This window comes from Myxocyprinus asiaticus, chromosome 6 (genome assembly GCF_019703515.2).
Source record: "Myxocyprinus asiaticus isolate MX2 ecotype Aquarium Trade chromosome 6, UBuf_Myxa_2, whole genome shotgun sequence".
Lineage (NCBI taxonomy): Eukaryota > Metazoa > Chordata > Actinopteri > Cypriniformes > Catostomidae > Myxocyprinus > Myxocyprinus asiaticus.
The window spans coordinates 33,348,214-33,365,295 of NC_059349.1; the positions used below are offsets into that span (position 1 = coordinate 33,348,214).

At 36.2% G+C, this 17,082-nt stretch overlaps 2 protein-coding genes across 2 annotated transcripts in view; one reads left to right on the forward strand and one right to left on the reverse strand.

Annotated features, from left to right (window-relative positions):
• LOC127442638 (reticulophagy regulator 1-like) overlaps positions 1 to 12,205 on the reverse strand; it is a 27,315-nt gene extending 15,110 nt beyond the window's left edge. The window contains exons 1-3 of the mRNA XM_051700814.1: positions 11,747 to 12,205; positions 8,246 to 8,352; positions 7,063 to 7,093 (exon numbers count right to left, since the gene is read on the reverse strand). Coding sequence (XP_051556774.1) covers positions 7,063 to 7,093; positions 8,246 to 8,352; positions 11,747 to 11,994 — 386 coding nt within the window. The 5' untranslated portion in view covers positions 11,995 to 12,205. The remainder of the gene's footprint in view (positions 1 to 7,062; positions 7,094 to 8,245; positions 8,353 to 11,746) is intronic.
• LOC127442639 (E3 ubiquitin-protein ligase RNF182-like) lies at positions 10,334 to 16,146 on the forward strand. The gene is made up of 2 exons (XM_051700815.1): positions 10,334 to 10,467; positions 14,235 to 16,146. The coding sequence occupies exon 2, from the start codon at positions 14,415 to 14,417 to the stop codon at positions 15,168 to 15,170; it is 756 nt and encodes a 251-aa protein (XP_051556775.1). The 5' UTR covers positions 10,334 to 10,467; positions 14,235 to 14,414; the 3' UTR covers positions 15,171 to 16,146.
• The last annotated feature ends 936 nt before the right edge of the window (positions 16,147 to 17,082 follow it).

Below are 17,082 nucleotides of genomic sequence, written 5' to 3' on the forward strand. Positions count from 1 at the left end.
CCAGAGAAAGTGAGCTCAGGCTTGCCCAGCCCAGACCAGGGCAGATGAAAGGAGATCTCTGAGGTGTGATACTCCTGATGCTGTTAGGCTTGTAACTGTGTGAAGAGATTTCATCAGATAACATGTCGTTACAAGGTAGGTCAGTGTTTCCCAACCTTTATTTCTTACGTATGTATCTCCACAGTACCATAAATAAGGCTTAAGAAGAACACCAAAACAGAAATGTGTTCCTATCAACTTATATTACAATAGAAATAATTTAGCATTATGATTAATAAGTCACTTTTAAAGCTACACTATGTAACTTTTGGCCCTCTAGCGGTTGAAGCATAAAACTGCAGGTTACTTGCGGAGGAACATTGTTATGATAATTACATGAGTTGGGCTTCGACTCTGCTCTTCTGCGCGGATGAATCTGATGGTTTGAGGAGTAACCATGGTTACAGGTGATCGTCTTATCAGAGCGAACAACAACAACAACAACAACGACAACAACAAAACTCGCTCCCTCCCCTCAAAAAATAAATGAGGACAGGAAGAGAAAGACGGATATCTGAAAATATGTCTTATGAGCAGGTAAGTAGCATATCTTCCACTGTTGTTTTGACTTATTGAAAACAGTTGTTTTAAAATAAATAGCATTACAAAAGTTAGGCAACGATGACATAAGACATAACGATTGCTAGTCATATCAGATAAAATCAAACGGTGGAAACTATTATAGCTTAGCTAACAGGCAAATAGACCAAGGTCATAAGTAGTTTACAGATTGACACTGTTACCAGCATAAAAGTTATATTTTTTCCATTGTCCTTCCTTCCTCGAAAATGAAATTGAAAGCACTGCAGTACCACAATTCATAATAAAATGCCCCATTAGAGTGGCTAACACTATCTAACGAACTACCGCACTAAGAGAGCTACCTGACTAACTATCGGTCCAATAAAATATCGTACCTGTCCAGCAAGAAAAACTCCATCTCTGGGTCAGTTTTAAATCCTTTAAGATCTCGGAGTTGTCACCACCTCTGATAAGCCAATCCAATGTCGTTTCATGTTTTATTTCAGGCTCTGTCACTTTCCCTTTTAGCTTGAAGACTCTTCTCGGTTCGAAGTTTCTATATTTTGAAAAGAGGTGATTCCCCAGAGGGTTGACTTTTTGAATGATCCATGGTCAGTGTCACACATTTGTTGTGGCTACAAGCTTTCAGCTTCAAACTACTACCACACCAGTCACCGCACATATACATGCGCTGTAATAGCTTGATTTTCTTTTCGTTATGGTCATGGCATAAGCACGCACAGATGAATGATGGAAGTATGCAATTTCCCACCAAATCCATCCCAACAGCTCTAGGATTCAGATCGCTGCAATCACATGTGGAAGTCATCCAAATAGGGGCAGAGTGGATCATTCACTCTAATTAAATATGGCCACCAGGAGATGGCGCCAAGTACATGACACAGACTCGATGGCTCAAACGACACAGAATGGAACTGAATGAGATCTTGTTACTTGTTACTGCATGCTATGGAGAGAGAGCATACCTTTAGTCATTGTTGTATTTGCATGTGTAATTATTTCTTATGTACAATTGTTATGTATTTGTTTGGAGAGGCTTCTGGACACTTAGAGACATTGAAAGGTTTTCTTTAAAATTATACCAAACTATTTAATCCCAAACTTTAATTTTGAAACAGGAAATCTTTAAAAACACATTCAGAGCTTAAAGGGTTAAAAATAAACTGAAATAAACCATGAGATTGAGCACAATTAATTGTCATTTTAATCTATTAGTACTTTTATACGTTTTCATTTATTGAAAGCCCTAATACATAAATTCTGTTTTATACATTTTAGGTCATAATATTTGTTTTGTATATTTATAGGTAAAAGCAAAATCAAAATCTTTCCAAAGTACCCCATGGAACCTCTCTGGTGCCACCTTGGTTACACGTGCAGTTATTTGGGAATCATTGAGGTAGTTTAGGAAACCTGGTTGTTGACTTTTGCAATGTGGTCAACACTATTTGAAATCAAACTGCCTGGGATATTAGTCATAGGTAGCCTAAAGTAAATAGGACATATGTGTTACATTTACCAAAAAACAAAAAAACAAAAAAAAAAAACATTTGTAATGTTTAAGTTTTCTTTAAAACTCCCTCAAACAAGTCTTAAACATAGAAAAGCCTCTAATGTCTCTGTAAATGCCAACAACAGGTGACTCTAAACTAAACGGCTCCAAGCTGACTCATTAAAATAACACAAGGCAAAAAGCTACATGTCTGACACTAAAACAAGCCCAGTGACAGGGCACTAAAACAGTCCAAAACAAACAGATGAGTAATGGCAGTGAAAAACCCACCACCTCTATTAATTTGTCAAATAAGGGCAGAAGAAACATCAGCATTGCCAATTGCAGTTCTTTAACAATGTTTTCATCTTGTCTGTGGTTCGATCTAGCACTCACACCACACCACACATGACAACAACAATAACAGACTGACAGGTTCCATTGCTGTGTGACTTCCATGCACGTATCAAGTCCTTGTGACAATCAACATCAAATTCCCCCTAGCAAATGTTCCAAAACAAGGGCCGCTATGGAGATGGCTTAACCCCTGATGCATCTGATGCATGACAGACATTTACAATAATTCAGAACATCCTCATATCTGAAACATGACACATCTAACGGTAATATAATTACATTACCAGCTTTCGAACGTGCTACAAATAATTTAATTAAGTGTAACTTGAGGCTGAAATCATGTTTTCAAAAAAGCAAGACACTAAATAAATGGGAGTTCTCATATCTCCAGATATAGCTACTACTAAACTACATATTTGAAGGAGGTCATTTCAGATCATCCTGATGTGAAGCATCCAAAAAACTAACAATCACTTTCCAATCTTTGTACCAATTTCCTCAATACAGTTTTTTACCTCAACGTTGATCTATGGTCTTCCGCAGTCATCTCAAAAGCTCTAGGTTTCAACATGAAAAACGTTCAGATGGTGCTTGTGTCAGAAGGTGAGTGTGTCAGTGGTAAGTTCCAAAGTTCAGATAGAGTCACAAATGAAGTGTTGCATGAAGCCACACCAGCTAGTGTTTATGTTGAGCAAGGCCTGAGCTTCACTATTTCAACCAGTCAAGGCTAAAAATACCAGAGTCACATAGCATTCCACAAGCAGGCATCAAACAGACAGAGAGGGAAGGATGATGAGGGCATGAACAAACACACACTCTATAATACCCCCTTAATACTCCCTTTTCACAGAATGAGACCCTCTGAGAAAAGTATTTTAAATTACACTCTCCATACAGGCACGTGGGTACTAAAACAAGTCCCTGATATCACAAAAGCTTCATTTTTCATCTATATACACTACCGGTCAAATGTTTTGAAACACTTGACTGAAATGTTTCTCATGATCTTAAAAATCTTTTGATCTGAAGGCGTATGCTTAAATGTTTGAAATTAGTTTTGTAGACAAAAATATAATTGTGCTACTATATTAATTTATTTCATTATAAAACTAAAATGTAATAAAAATAAAAAAAGTTTTTGAAATTGATGACTTGGACCAAATAATAAAGAAAAGCAGCCAATAAGTGCCCAACATAGATGGGAACTCCTTCAATACTGTTTAAAAAGCATCCCAGGGTGATACCTCAAGAAGTTGGTTGAGAAAATGTCAAGAGTACTTGTCTGCAAATTCTAGGCGAAGGGTGACTACTTTGAAGATGCTAAAATATAACACAGTTTTGATTTAATTTGGATTTTGTTTAGTCACAACATAATTCCCATAGTTCCATTTATGTTATTCCATAGTTTTGATGACTTTACTATTTTTCTAAATGTGGAAAAAAAATGATAATAAAGAATGAGAAAGTGTTTCAAAACTTTTGACTGGTAGTGTATATATAAACAGTTCAATCTTTGTTTTATAAGACCAGAGAATCTTGTTTCTCACAGTCTGAGAGTCCTTTAGGTGCTTTTTTATGTGTCTTGCACTGAGAAGAGGCTTCCATCTGGCCACTCTGCCATAAAGCCCAGATTGGTGGAGTGTTGTAGTGATGATTGTCCTTCTGTAAGTTTCTCCAATCTCCACACATGATCTCTGGAGCGCAACCAGAGTGACCACCGGGTTCTTGGCCACCTCTCTTACCTAGGCCCTTCTCCCCCGATTGCTCAGTTTGGCCAGGCGGCCAGCTCTAGAAAGAGTCCTGGTTGTTCCAAAATTCTTCTATTAAAGGCTCTTGGGAACCTTCAATGCAGCCGAATTTCTTTTTTTTTTTTTTTATAGCCTCCTTTTATAAAGCATTTTAGCATAAGGATGCAACATGACAAAATGTGAAAAAAAAATGAAGGGGTCTGAATACTTTCTGAATGCACTGTATATATTTCCATTTGTTTAATGCTGTATAATACAGTTCACTTTATGTCACTTTATGTCCCCTGAATATAATTGCTTTTTAGATGTAAATGTACTTGAAAATTATTGCATTTGATTTTGACACATTCATTTTAGGTTTATCGCATTGCATATCACCGTTGCATTATCCATTGCATATTACATTTCCTCCATATCATGCAGCCCTAGTTATCAGTTCTAAACCTGTTTATTTATCAGAAATATATTTTAAAAACAGGCTAATATTTAATATGATGAGGCAGAGAATTAGGAAATTAGACTTGTTATTTTAGGAATTTATGTTATTTTGCCTAAATTATCAGACTGACTTTATTGCATTTTATTAATACCAAAATTTTGAATATTATCTTCCTAGCAATATTTCCCTACCAACTTTCAAACCAAACCTACAACCTTGAATATAGATATAAATTCACACACACACACACACACACACACACACACACACACACACACACACACACTATAGTTATAATCATGTAATAATCATATAATAATCATATAATAATAATAATATATACAATGGCCCCAAAAAGTATTAAGACACTTAAACTACACTTAAAAATTGTTAAAAAGATTTGCATTATTTAACAAAATATAACACCAATTGGCATTTATGTTAATATTTTTTTTTAAATCACACTTTTTTAACACACTTTAAGCAAAAAAGGTTTGTTAGATTAGAAATTATAAAACAATAAATATACTGTCCAAAATTAAGGTTGTAATATTTGGACACATTCTGGTAGTCAGAATTAGTGGAATATGTCCATAGTTAATATGGTTACTCTCCAAGGACACCTGTATGAACTTTAGGGTAACTGATTTCATACAAGCACTAATATTTTCTTGGGACCACTGAAAATTGAAATAACTGAAATTGAGAAAAAAAAATAGCTAAGAAAAGTGAAATTAATTAGAGAAGCATAATTTGCTTGTAGATTGGCCACTTGGTTTACACACACACACACACACACATTCACACACACATTCACACACACATTCACACACACATGCATTGGATAGAATAGTAAAAGCCATCTTTATTATGTAATATATTATAAATAGAGTATAACCTTATTTATTATTTTAATACAGCTGACATAACCTGATCATTTGACAGTGACAAAAGAGCCTTGACTGGTCAGTTGGCCAGCAAACAATTAATGCTAGTCATCTAGCCTCACTTCCTCCAATGAGCTGCTGAGTCTCTTGGCACACCCTTTGATACTTAATATGCTGAGATGTGATAGGCTTCTTGGTTGGGACACGGTGAGGAAACGTAATGAAGGATTATGATCACTCCTCAGCGCACAAGTGTCATGCCACTCACAGACAAGCAACAGTCTGAAACATAAACTCAAATTTCACAACACTGAAGACAACAAATGGCACAGGACAAAACAACCCACGAGGGTACATACGTCACAATGTACTGATAAACACAGCGTTTCATCACTGAAAATGACAAAATAATGATATTACAAGCCGATTGGTCATGATTTCATGAATATAGGGTACGTATAAAAAAAACATTGGGTGCAGTTGTTTTGGTAATTGTTTCTGTGACCTTTGAATGTTTTAATTACTATATAGCCTTTTTTGTGTTTATTTAAATTCAGTAACAGTTAGTATCATTTTCTTTGAAGGTAATAATCTTTAAATTGTCTTAAAATTAATTTATTGTCTGTATGTAACATTGAAGTCACTCTTTTCAATCTCAAATAGAAATCTTTATTTTACCTTGTTGTATAAAGGTAACTTACAACTAATTCTCAACAGGCCTTATTGTGAAATTAAGATAAAAAACACAAGTACAAATAGTAGGGCACAGAAGAGCTTTGATCCCACATCTATGGAAGGACAGGGGGCACATGGGTCAGAGTGAAGAGCTGGGTAAAGACAACTGTTGAAACATGACTAACACAAACAGCAATTCAGCAGCTATTCATCGAGTACCCAGGGTTTTAATGAGGCCTGCCCCACATAAACACCACATTGTGGATTACTGCACTGGCATCTAACTCACTGGAGCACAATGGAGCAATTGCATTTGTTTTCACCATAAGCATGTAAACAACGACAGGGCAACTCCGGTCAGAGTACAACATAGCAAAACCAGATTAAAATAATGGAAAGCCGAAGGCCAATGATAAGCAGAATTGGATAAATACATCAAGCTTCACCTTAATCCAAAACCTTAACGAACTTAGGCTGGCTTTTAAATGTGTTCAATTGCAAAGATTGTATTGACTATTAAAGACACACTCTCCAAACTATTTACTCATATAGGAAAAATGCTACCATATTGCACTTTCCTTTGTTTTAAAAAGTTCGGAAGGTTTATGAGTAATTTGTTGGACTTTTAAGCAATTAGTTTTGGTCTCACAACGGTTCCTCAACAGCATCTTTGAATCTCACTGCCAAACATTTCTTAGCTCACATGACAGGCTTTATGGATTGCTGTATGTCAACAATAACGGCAATAAGAGTCATAGAGCATCCTCTAGTGGTAACAGGCTGGACTGTAGCAGAATGGAAAATGCTTGTCATAAGAAAGAGAAACACATTTATAAGTGTTTATAAGTGTTGTGTTAATAGGTGTGAATAATATAAACTTACCTGCTTGTCATTCTCCTCCATAAAGTGGCCCCTATGAAAAGGAAAATAAACATCGGTGGATTATTGCTGTCATATTGCCATTGCATTATATCCATTTACATACTTTCAGCTGGGATAGTTCACCCAAAAATGAAAATTCTCCCATCATTTACTCACCCTCATGCCATCCCAGATGTGTATGACTTTCTTTCTTATGCTGAACACAAACAAAGGTTTTTAGAAGAATATTTCAGCTCTGCAGAATATTTCAGCTCCTCACAATGCAAGTGAATGGTTACCAAAGTGTTTAAGCTCCAAAAAGCACATAAAGGCAGCATAAAAGTAATCCATAAGACTCCACTGGTTAAATGCATATCTTAAGAAGCGATATGATTGGTGTGGGTGAGAAACAGATCAATATTTAAGTCCTTTTTTTACAATAAATTCTCCTCTCTGCCCAATGGGTGGCGATATCCACAAAGAATGTGAATCGCCAAAAATAAAAGAAGAATGTGAAAGTGAAAGTGGAGATTTATATATAAAAAGAACTTAAATATTGATCTGTTTCTCACCCACACCTATCATACCACTTCAGAAGACTTCAGGATTTAACCACTGGAGTCTTATGGATTACTTTTATGCTGCCTTTATGTGCTTTTGGAGCTTACATTTTTTTTACACTTTCACTTGCATTGTGAGGACCTACAGAGCTGAAATATTCTTCTAAAATTATTTGTTTGTGTTCTGCAGAAGAAAGAAAATCATACACATCTGGGATGGCATGAGGATGATTAAATGATGAGAGGATTTTCATTTTTGGGTGAACTATCCCTTTAAGTATCAAAAGGGCAGCTGCAAAGAAATGCTTTCAAAAATGGATGCATACATGAGTTAAAGATATAATGATTAACTAATTGCCTTAAAAAGTACACACTAATGCTTACTTAGTATGTGCTAAATTGCACAGTGAGGAGTGTAGACTGAAGCATCTTTGGAGAGAAATGACCCAGAACTCTGACATATTGAAATGTCAATGTTTGGTTATATGAGAGCCTGATAACAGGTCTGTAAGACCAGTTCAGTCTAAAATTGGACTGTTTGACACCATTCCTATATTTGCTTCCATTATTGTGAGTAACCATAAATAATGCCACATAAGGCACAAAGACAGTGTTTTAGATTATAAGATGAAATAGATCCACACCTCTTGATCTGGAAAGAGCCACATCTCTTACAAGCTGTATCACAACTAAGACAGTCAGACACATGGAGACAAGGCTGAATACTTGACAGGGAATGAGGGACACAAACCTGCATGGAAAACAAAAGACAAAACAAAAAATTTGCATCTATTATTAAGTGTACAGGTAGTCATTGAACATCTAAGAAAAACAAGCTTTCACTTTAAAGTCCTGTGTGTAAGACATGACGTAAACAGATGTCAGTTGCACCAAATTCCCTTACAGTTATAACTGGTTTTCTAAACTCAAGTTATTTGCTGCTACCACACTTAGAGCTTTTAACAGCCTTACATAAACAGCATTTGTTTTCATAATTGCTGTTCACTAGTGACATCTTATTGATAATCTTTGGCATTTAAATCCAGGGTGTTGCTTTGAGGGCCAAAATAAAATGAAAGTATTATCTAATTCCAGAAAGGAACACCAAGTTACTTTTTATACAGTCCTGTTCAGGGACTAAAAGCAAAATATTTTTTATTTTGGTCATTCTGAGCAAAAACTGTATTTTTTTAATTTTATTTTTTGTTCCGGTTCAGAAGTTCCGCAGCCTCCTTTCCAAATGGTAATCGGTTCGAACAAAATAAAAGAACGGTTAATAATGTCCTTTTTAAAATGACAGTACTCTGAGCTAAGGGTGGGTAAAACACTAGCTGCCAGATCTAGCAAGAGAAACAAGCAATGTGGTCTGGAAAGATAAGCCCAAAATAAGCCACTTGCCACACCAAAATAAGTGAAAAGAAGCCATTAAATTTTTCTGTTGCAGTGAATTTATCAGAACAGAAATCATAACAAGCATACAGTTAATTCAAGTATAATTTTTTTACCGATCTGCTTCCCACATCTGTATTAATGCATCATATCTAACAATAACTCAGTGAAGATTTGAAAACAACTGAGAAATGTAATTTTCACCTTTAATAATGTTTTCCTTGTATCTGGATACATGTACTCTATATGTAGTAATTATACATAGTTGTTAAAAAGGTCTTCATCAACAGAATGTGACATGCACAACGAAGAAATGCAAATAAATGTGGGATGCAGCAGCTTAATTCAGAACCAAAGCACATGTTTTTCCGTGCAACACAAAATGGTGTAATTCCAAAACTTTACTGTGATAAACCCTTTAGCCTTTGGTTTCATGAAAAAATTATTGGAACGAAATGAACTGGTTATAACCGGTTACAAGCATTTAAAAATAAAGTTTTCACTCCAGAACAATTGAAAATGACTTTGTTTACGTTTTCGGTTAAGTTCTGAAAAAACAATTGTTCGTTTTCAGTTTTCGTTTTTGTTCCTTGAACCTTTTTCAGTCCCTGGCCCTATTAACCTAATTACAGTGTTTACAGTAACCATATAACAATTGAGCTTGCTTATAAACTAATGTAGGCCATGGATACATTTAGAACTTTTGTGCATGCAGGGAAAATGCACATGCAAGATTTTCTTTACAAATATATTTGTCAAGAGCTGTCACATGCACAAAATATACAAGACTGTACTTACAGCAATGCAACTGCATTCAAGTCCTGTACAGTCACAAATACATAACAAATGGTCCAGGGAAAATGCCTTAGGGCAGAGGTGCCCAAACTAGGGCCTGCGGGCCAAAGTTGGCCCGTGATGACCTTTGATTTGGCCATCCTTGCCAAAGTAGGGTAAAAAAAATAAATAAAAGGAAAAAACAATATATATATATATATATATATATACACACACACACACACACACACACACACACACACACACACGGCATTGATGCAGCTCTTCGTTTTTAATTAATCTTTTTGTTTGAACATTTTTTTTTCTGCATTTCAAAAACTATAATTTATTTGAAAAGTAGAGAGTATAAGTGATTTAATTTTTTAAAATGTATATGCGTACTTCAATATCCTTTAAATACGTGCTGTCTTAAAATTCGCTCCATTGGCCATCCCAGGTGGCACCCCAGAATCTTCACTATGATTGGCCAGCTCCAAAGTCGGAGGTGTGCCTTCAATACCTTGTTGGTTTAAAATAAAGCGGGAAATGAAGCAGTGTAAAGAAATGACTGGTAATTAGGTGGACTCGCGGAACAGTGCGTACAGTTATCCGAAATGAAATATGGCTTGAACGCGCACAATACGTTGTGCAGCATTTCATATCCGCGTGAACGCGACTATTGAAGCGGGCTTGATAAAGTCAGGTGAGGGAGCATTTCAATATAAACAACAGTTCCATTCACAACAAACACCACACAACATTACGACAAGCACTATAACTGAACAGACCAGTAAAAAATCCTCTATCTGCCCTGCCAGCTAGACAAAAACGGTAATGCAGTAAACTAATTCTTCATATTTCATCTTCTTATACTGACTTTAGCCCGTTTTGGAGTGTATATAACATCTGTGTGCATCATCCTGTAATTCATTTGTCAAACGTGAAGATATCTCGTTTACTTGGAACTATCTGCCTAAAAACAGATGGCTGCAAGATGTTTTTTTATTTTTATTTTTTTTTATTAAACATAAGATACAATGCCATATTTCGGCAGGTTTTTAATCATAATCATATTTTGGAGTCAACGAAATTAATAGGCCTCTCCATTTTTTAATTAGCAGAAATGTGCATCGTTGCTTTTATTTCCTTTCATAATGTAGGCTAATGAATTCAGCCTTAATCCATCGCCTCTTAAGAAAAGAAGCAAAAGTACAATTCAAGAAGGGAAACAGTTTTAATATCAAATAAAATTAAGTAGGCTAAATGCATTAACTAAAACATTTCACAGCATTGTTTAATTCAATAATCCTATTACATTTGGCAGTCCCAATAAATGGTAATACTGAGTGAAATCCAGGCCATTGTGTAGCCTATGTCTATGATAAGAAATATCTTTAATATCTTCTTTGTCACAAAACAATATCCTACTTGACAGTATTACGACAAGCCATTGTATCTTCATCTCTCCAAAACTGCACAGAACTACTGTGTGTTCAATATGAGGAGATGCGCTGTTCTTAAAGAGACAGTAACCATGTTTTAAGAGACGCTCATTACATTTAGTCGTTTAGCAGACATTTTATCCAAAGTGACACAACATACATAAAAATTATATTGAAATCAATTATGTACATTGTGCAAGTATAGGACACTTGATTATTAAAATTTTAGAGTTCTGTGTGTTTTGCAGTATTAATATTTAATCTTAAAATAATACAGTTTGATATATGCAACATTTACTTTTGGCCCTTCGTGGTAAAAAGTTTGGGCACCTCTGCCTTAGGGGCTTCTAGTATACTAAAAAATGTAGGCCTACTGATTTAATTTTAGGCAGAGGAATATAGTGCATTGGAAAAAGTACGATAAGGTATGATAAATATGTATTAATGCAAAATATTTTCTGATATAGCATTGTGCGTTCAAACAATAAGTGATGTCATAGAAATTTGTGACAAAGGAAAATGCGCTGTGTCATGTCTCACCAAAAGACAATATTTGTAGTTGCGAAGAAGACGGAAGTCCATAATGGTCTTTTCCAGTTAATCAGTTTAGATAAACGACACAGTGGATAAATGCCTGCAGTGTTTCTGTCTGCCTCAAGCTGCTCTTCCTCTTTCTTCGCCATCTCTCCACCTGAGTTGAGTGCTCGGAAGGAACTCTCGCCTGCGATTTGACCCACCGGCTCCACCTCTAAAGCATCCAGGCTTTCACTTCCACTCTGATAAGCCATCGCAATCGAACGCGAGCCCGGTCCCCGCTTCTCACGCGCACGGCCAGCTGCTGTTTATTTTATTGTTGTTTTGTCGCTGACGTCATTCAAGCCGCTCCTGGTAGCTGTTGGGACTCTTACGTCATCGCTCAGTCAGCTGTCTGGCTTCTGCCACCTGCTCTAATTGACCTATGCTGGCAATTTATTGCTGAAAATTAAGTACAAATCAAACACGGACTTTTTATTCACTTAGAATAATATAACAATTATAGAATAATGCACTATGTTTTTTTTATTCTTCTTCATCATTCTAAAGCTGAATTCTTTTGAACACATTTTTTTTTATTTGCTTCTTTCCTGGTCTGGAGTGGACTAGATTTACCTCAATAATTAAATGTTTAGTTGCTGTTAACATAATACAATTATTAATTATTTTAGGAACAGCAGGTTCACCACTAGGGCGCAGTATACATCACTTTAAAATGCTTGTAGAAACAGCCGCCACACTCCTACAGTTAGCAAAATATTGCAACTAATTGTAAAATGAAAAGTAAAGCAATTGTGATTTATTATTTATTTATATAATTCTCAAAGATTATAGCTGTGTACAATTCCTAATGGTATCTTACCCCACAACAGTAGGACAATTTTATGAAATCATGAGAAAGCATGATGTATGCAATATTTTCCAATGGAGTGTATTCCAAGGCCAGGATTGAAAAACACTTGAAATAATTTAGTGCCTCAAGCCTGGGTCTTACTCTTGTTCTAACTGACTTCCAATTCTATAAATAAATGCCAGCGCTATGAAACTCCAAAGCAATAATATTGTCATGTTCGCAATTCCTTTTCCATCTGAAATATACCAAATTATCACAGAAGCCACAGAGACTTCCTTAGTTACACAGACTTGGACCTAATTGTCAAGTAAAGAAGGCCTCTCCAGACTTTAGAAGAAAGGACAAAATTGCCCACCTCTATCACATTTGAAGGAATATTCCGGGTACAATACAAGTTAAGATCAATCGACAGCATTTGTTGCATAATGTTGATTACCACTAGATTAATTTTGACTCGTCCATACTTTTATTTAAAAAAATAAAAAAGGAAAAATCGAGGTTCCAGTGAGGCACCTACAATGGAAGTGAATGGGGCCAGTATTTGGAGGGTTTAAAGGCAGAAATGTGAAGCTTAAAATTTTATAAAAGCACACATTCTTTCTTCGTTAAAACTTGTGTATTATTTGAGCTGTAAAGTTGTTTAGATTGTCACTTTTACAGTGGACTACTAAAACCTGAATTGCAGGGTTTACGATGTTATGTTGTCATGGAAACGAAGTTGTAAAATTGAATATAACTTTACACAGAAAAGGTTAGTAAGCAATTTTATCACACTAAAATCATGTTAACACACACATTGTTTACTTTTTGTGGCTATACTTTTGAAACAGTGAGTATTTTCACATTTATGGATTGGCCCCATTCATTTCCATTGTAAGTGCCTCACTGGAAACCTTTTTCTTTTTTCTTTTTTTTTTTTTTAAGAAAATGAGGGACGAGTCAAAATTAACTTTGGTTTTAATCAAAATTATGCCACAAATGCTGTAGATTGAGATTGACTTGAATTGAACCCAGAATATTCCTTTAAGGGCTGGTGCTATCTTGAAATCTGAATAATTTGAATATGGAAGAAAATTAGTGCCTTTGAAATGTCTTTGATTATAATATTCAAACTGCACACTATGTTAGAAAAACATTTCAGTCCTATGTCAATGAATTCTCATTTGATATGGTAAAATCTCAGTAATACCTGTCTCTGAGAGAAAGGCTCAGTAGAAAGCAATGACCTATTTTATGATGTTGCTCAGCAAAATGCTGATCTGGCTGTTGTTCAAGATTACAGCTTCAAACAATCACACATTTCACACATTTGTGAAAGAATAATAACTTTAAAATGTTTTCTTGTATTTTGTGTAATGATCTGAATTTAACATAATTTGTCTGGTTCTGGACAAAAGTCACTCAAAGGTTTTTTTTTTTATATATATATAATCTGTCATGGAGCAAGCAAAAAAAGTACTGTGTACCAGAAAGAAGTGTGGAGCCACTAATTGGACTGAATTTCAGTGGCAACAAAGGCCCTGGCTAGAAAATTCCAGCCCTGGTTTTACAGGGCTTGCTTTGTTGCTGTGGTGTTTGTTCTCTACTGCTGTGTTAACAGTTATCTTTTCGGTGGTGGCCTCACCCCACCCTTCCACATAGTGCATGAAAGGTTCCTCAGCACAAACCCATCCAGAGCCCTGTGGCACAGTGTAGGCAATGCTCCCTTCTGCCATAGCCTGCACAGGACACCAGGAGTGGCATTGCAGCTGCCTCGCAACCATGTTCCCGCACAGCTTTGACTACAACCAGCCGATGAGAAAACGTTGAGAGGAAGGAGACATGATGGGACAACTTCCAGAAGATGTGGTGGGTGGCTGCACCACAGAGGAACTGGAATGCAAGATCTGCTACTGTGCTTACAGCCTGTCAAGCCGACGTCCCAAGGTACTTGAGTGCTGTCATTATCTGTGTGCCAAGTGCCTTGCAAAAATCCTTGATTTAGGTGAATCGTCGCCCAATGCGGTGGTATGTCCGTTCTGCCGCTACATCACGGACCTTCCCGGAGAGGCTGTGGAAAGTCTGCCAGATGAGTACAACCTGGTGACAGCACTGTCCATCCAGACACAGAAGCATCAGAACCTGAATGAGAACCAAGGCAAGATTCTCTTCAGCCACAGACATCTCACCTCCCTGGTGGGTCACTCTGCCTCAACTTCGCCTACTTCAATTCGTTCCAATTACATGGTCATTACCATTATGGACCCCCAACAGGAGTCTGTAATTCCTTCGCATAGCCCAGCTCCAGCTAGGGATTACCGCTCTTCCAGCCTGGACTCCATGGCCTCCGTTACACAGAGATGGACGGTGTGGAACTGTGCAGCCCTGCTATGCCAGACCTCAGCCAGGGCCCTGGTCTGGCTGTTGGGGCTGCTGTACTTCAGCTCATTGCCTTTGGGTGTCTACTTGCTAATCATGCAGCATACCACAATGGGGGTTTTGCTGGTCAGTCTGGTACCCGTCAGTCTTCTTATTATCATGGTGTACGGCCTATGTCAGTGCCTGTGCCGTGAGTTGTGGGACTGTGTACCACCTTAAAGACCAAAGCAAAGCAATATGTGACTGTTATGAGTGGATATATTGTGACTGGATGTGCCAATTGTCCTGAAGGTTTGTGGAAACTTTTCCAGTTCATTCCAGAGTTCATGGATAAACAATTAAAAATATACAAAGTGCATAGATTTAATTTAGTAATATACAACTTAATTTCATGTTGAAATAGCAAGCTAACCTTTAGAATTGTTTAAAAAAAAAAAAAGAAAATCTTATCCAATTTGACAGAATTATCTCACCATACAGTATATATTTTTATAACCTGTATAAAAAATTCTGTATATATTTGTTTAGTGTGCCTTGGAAGGGTGAAATTAACAATCCAATAACAATGTCTACTGCAGGTTTACTGATGCATTTTTTCTGTCTAAATAATTACCATTTAATAATTTTGTTAGATATGTCAAATGCAAGTCATTGGGTGTTTGCAGTAGGTATAAATCCCTTAACCTTCAACATATCAGATACAGAATATGTTCTAGGTTATATAATATATTAACAACATAATTCTGTCATGTTGTAATGATTTGACTTTGCCATGTTTCACTTGGAGCACAGTGTATGACCTGAGAAAGTTTTTACTCATAAACACAAACTAGCATGCATACTTTTTCTTGCATGAATGAATTGTTAATACTGCACAAGAATCCACGTGACACAGTTTACAAAAATATTACTAGATAAATGACATCTAGAAGACCAAGACATCAGACCCAGCTCTCATTATAGGTCCAAGAAGTCACTTGTTTTTGCTGTATCAAAATCACAAGGAACACATTCAGGAACATTCACAATTGCTGCAAAGCCTGCAGAATAAAATAAAATAGAATAATAATATTACATTCCACTTTTACATACAGTGTGCAAATGTAAAGGTATAATAAAAAGCAATATTTTATACTCATTTTATTCATAAATTGTTTTGGTCCTGCCCAAGATTAACTGCACTGACCCTGCCCAAGTGTATGACTTTCTTCTGCTGAACACAAAAAGATTTTTAGAAGAATATTTCAGCTCTGTAGGTCCCCACAGTGCAAGTAAATGCGTACCAAAAATGTCCACATTCTTCTTCTTTTGTTTTTGGCCATCCTTGTGCATATCACCACCTACTGGGCAGGGAGAAGAATTTATATATTATGCCTCCTTTATGTGCTTTTTGGAGCTTCAAAATTCTGGTACCCATTTACTTGCATTGTGAGGACTCACAGAGATTAAATAGTCTTCTAAAAATCTTAGCCAGGAAATTACTTTTGGGTGGGCCTCAATAAAATTGGGTGGGCCAAGTTTTCACCCAAATTTGTTTTTACCTAATCTTCCTTGACAAAAGAGAAGCGACACATTCAAACATTTCTCTCACACTTCCAGAAATAAGAATTTATAATTTTTTTTTTAAAAAAACTATTTTATAAATATATATTTGAAGTCAAAGAATAATCTCTCAAATTCTGGGTGGGCCTGGTCTAATTTGGGTGGGACCAGGCCTACCCTGGCCCACCCTTGGCTACACCACTGGTTTGTGTTCAGCAGAAGAACGAAAGTCATACACATCTGGGATGGCATGATGGTGAGTAAATGATGAGAGAATTTTCATTTTTGGGTGAACTATCCCTTTAAGGACTGTAGAAATCACCATTAAAAAATACATAAATGTATACTGTGCGATGTATAATTAATAAAGTTGATTATGTAAAATATAAAAGGATTTTTTTAAAAAATGAAAATCATTAATTCTGTGTTGAAAAAACGTTGATTGCTATGGTGTTTGTTGTGAGTTTGTGTGGTTCAAACCTGCACTAACTCCATTATTCTATCATATACAAATTACTGACTAAATAATTCAATTAATGAAACACTGAAATAGGCACATTGTCGTGCTCGTTTCACATTCACATTCTCT

Bases quoted from the DNA above. Each gene is read 5' to 3' on its own strand.
- LOC127442639 (XM_051700815.1), top strand. From the start codon at position 14,415: ATGATGGGACAACTTCCAGAAGATGTGGTGGGTGGCTGCACCACAGAG.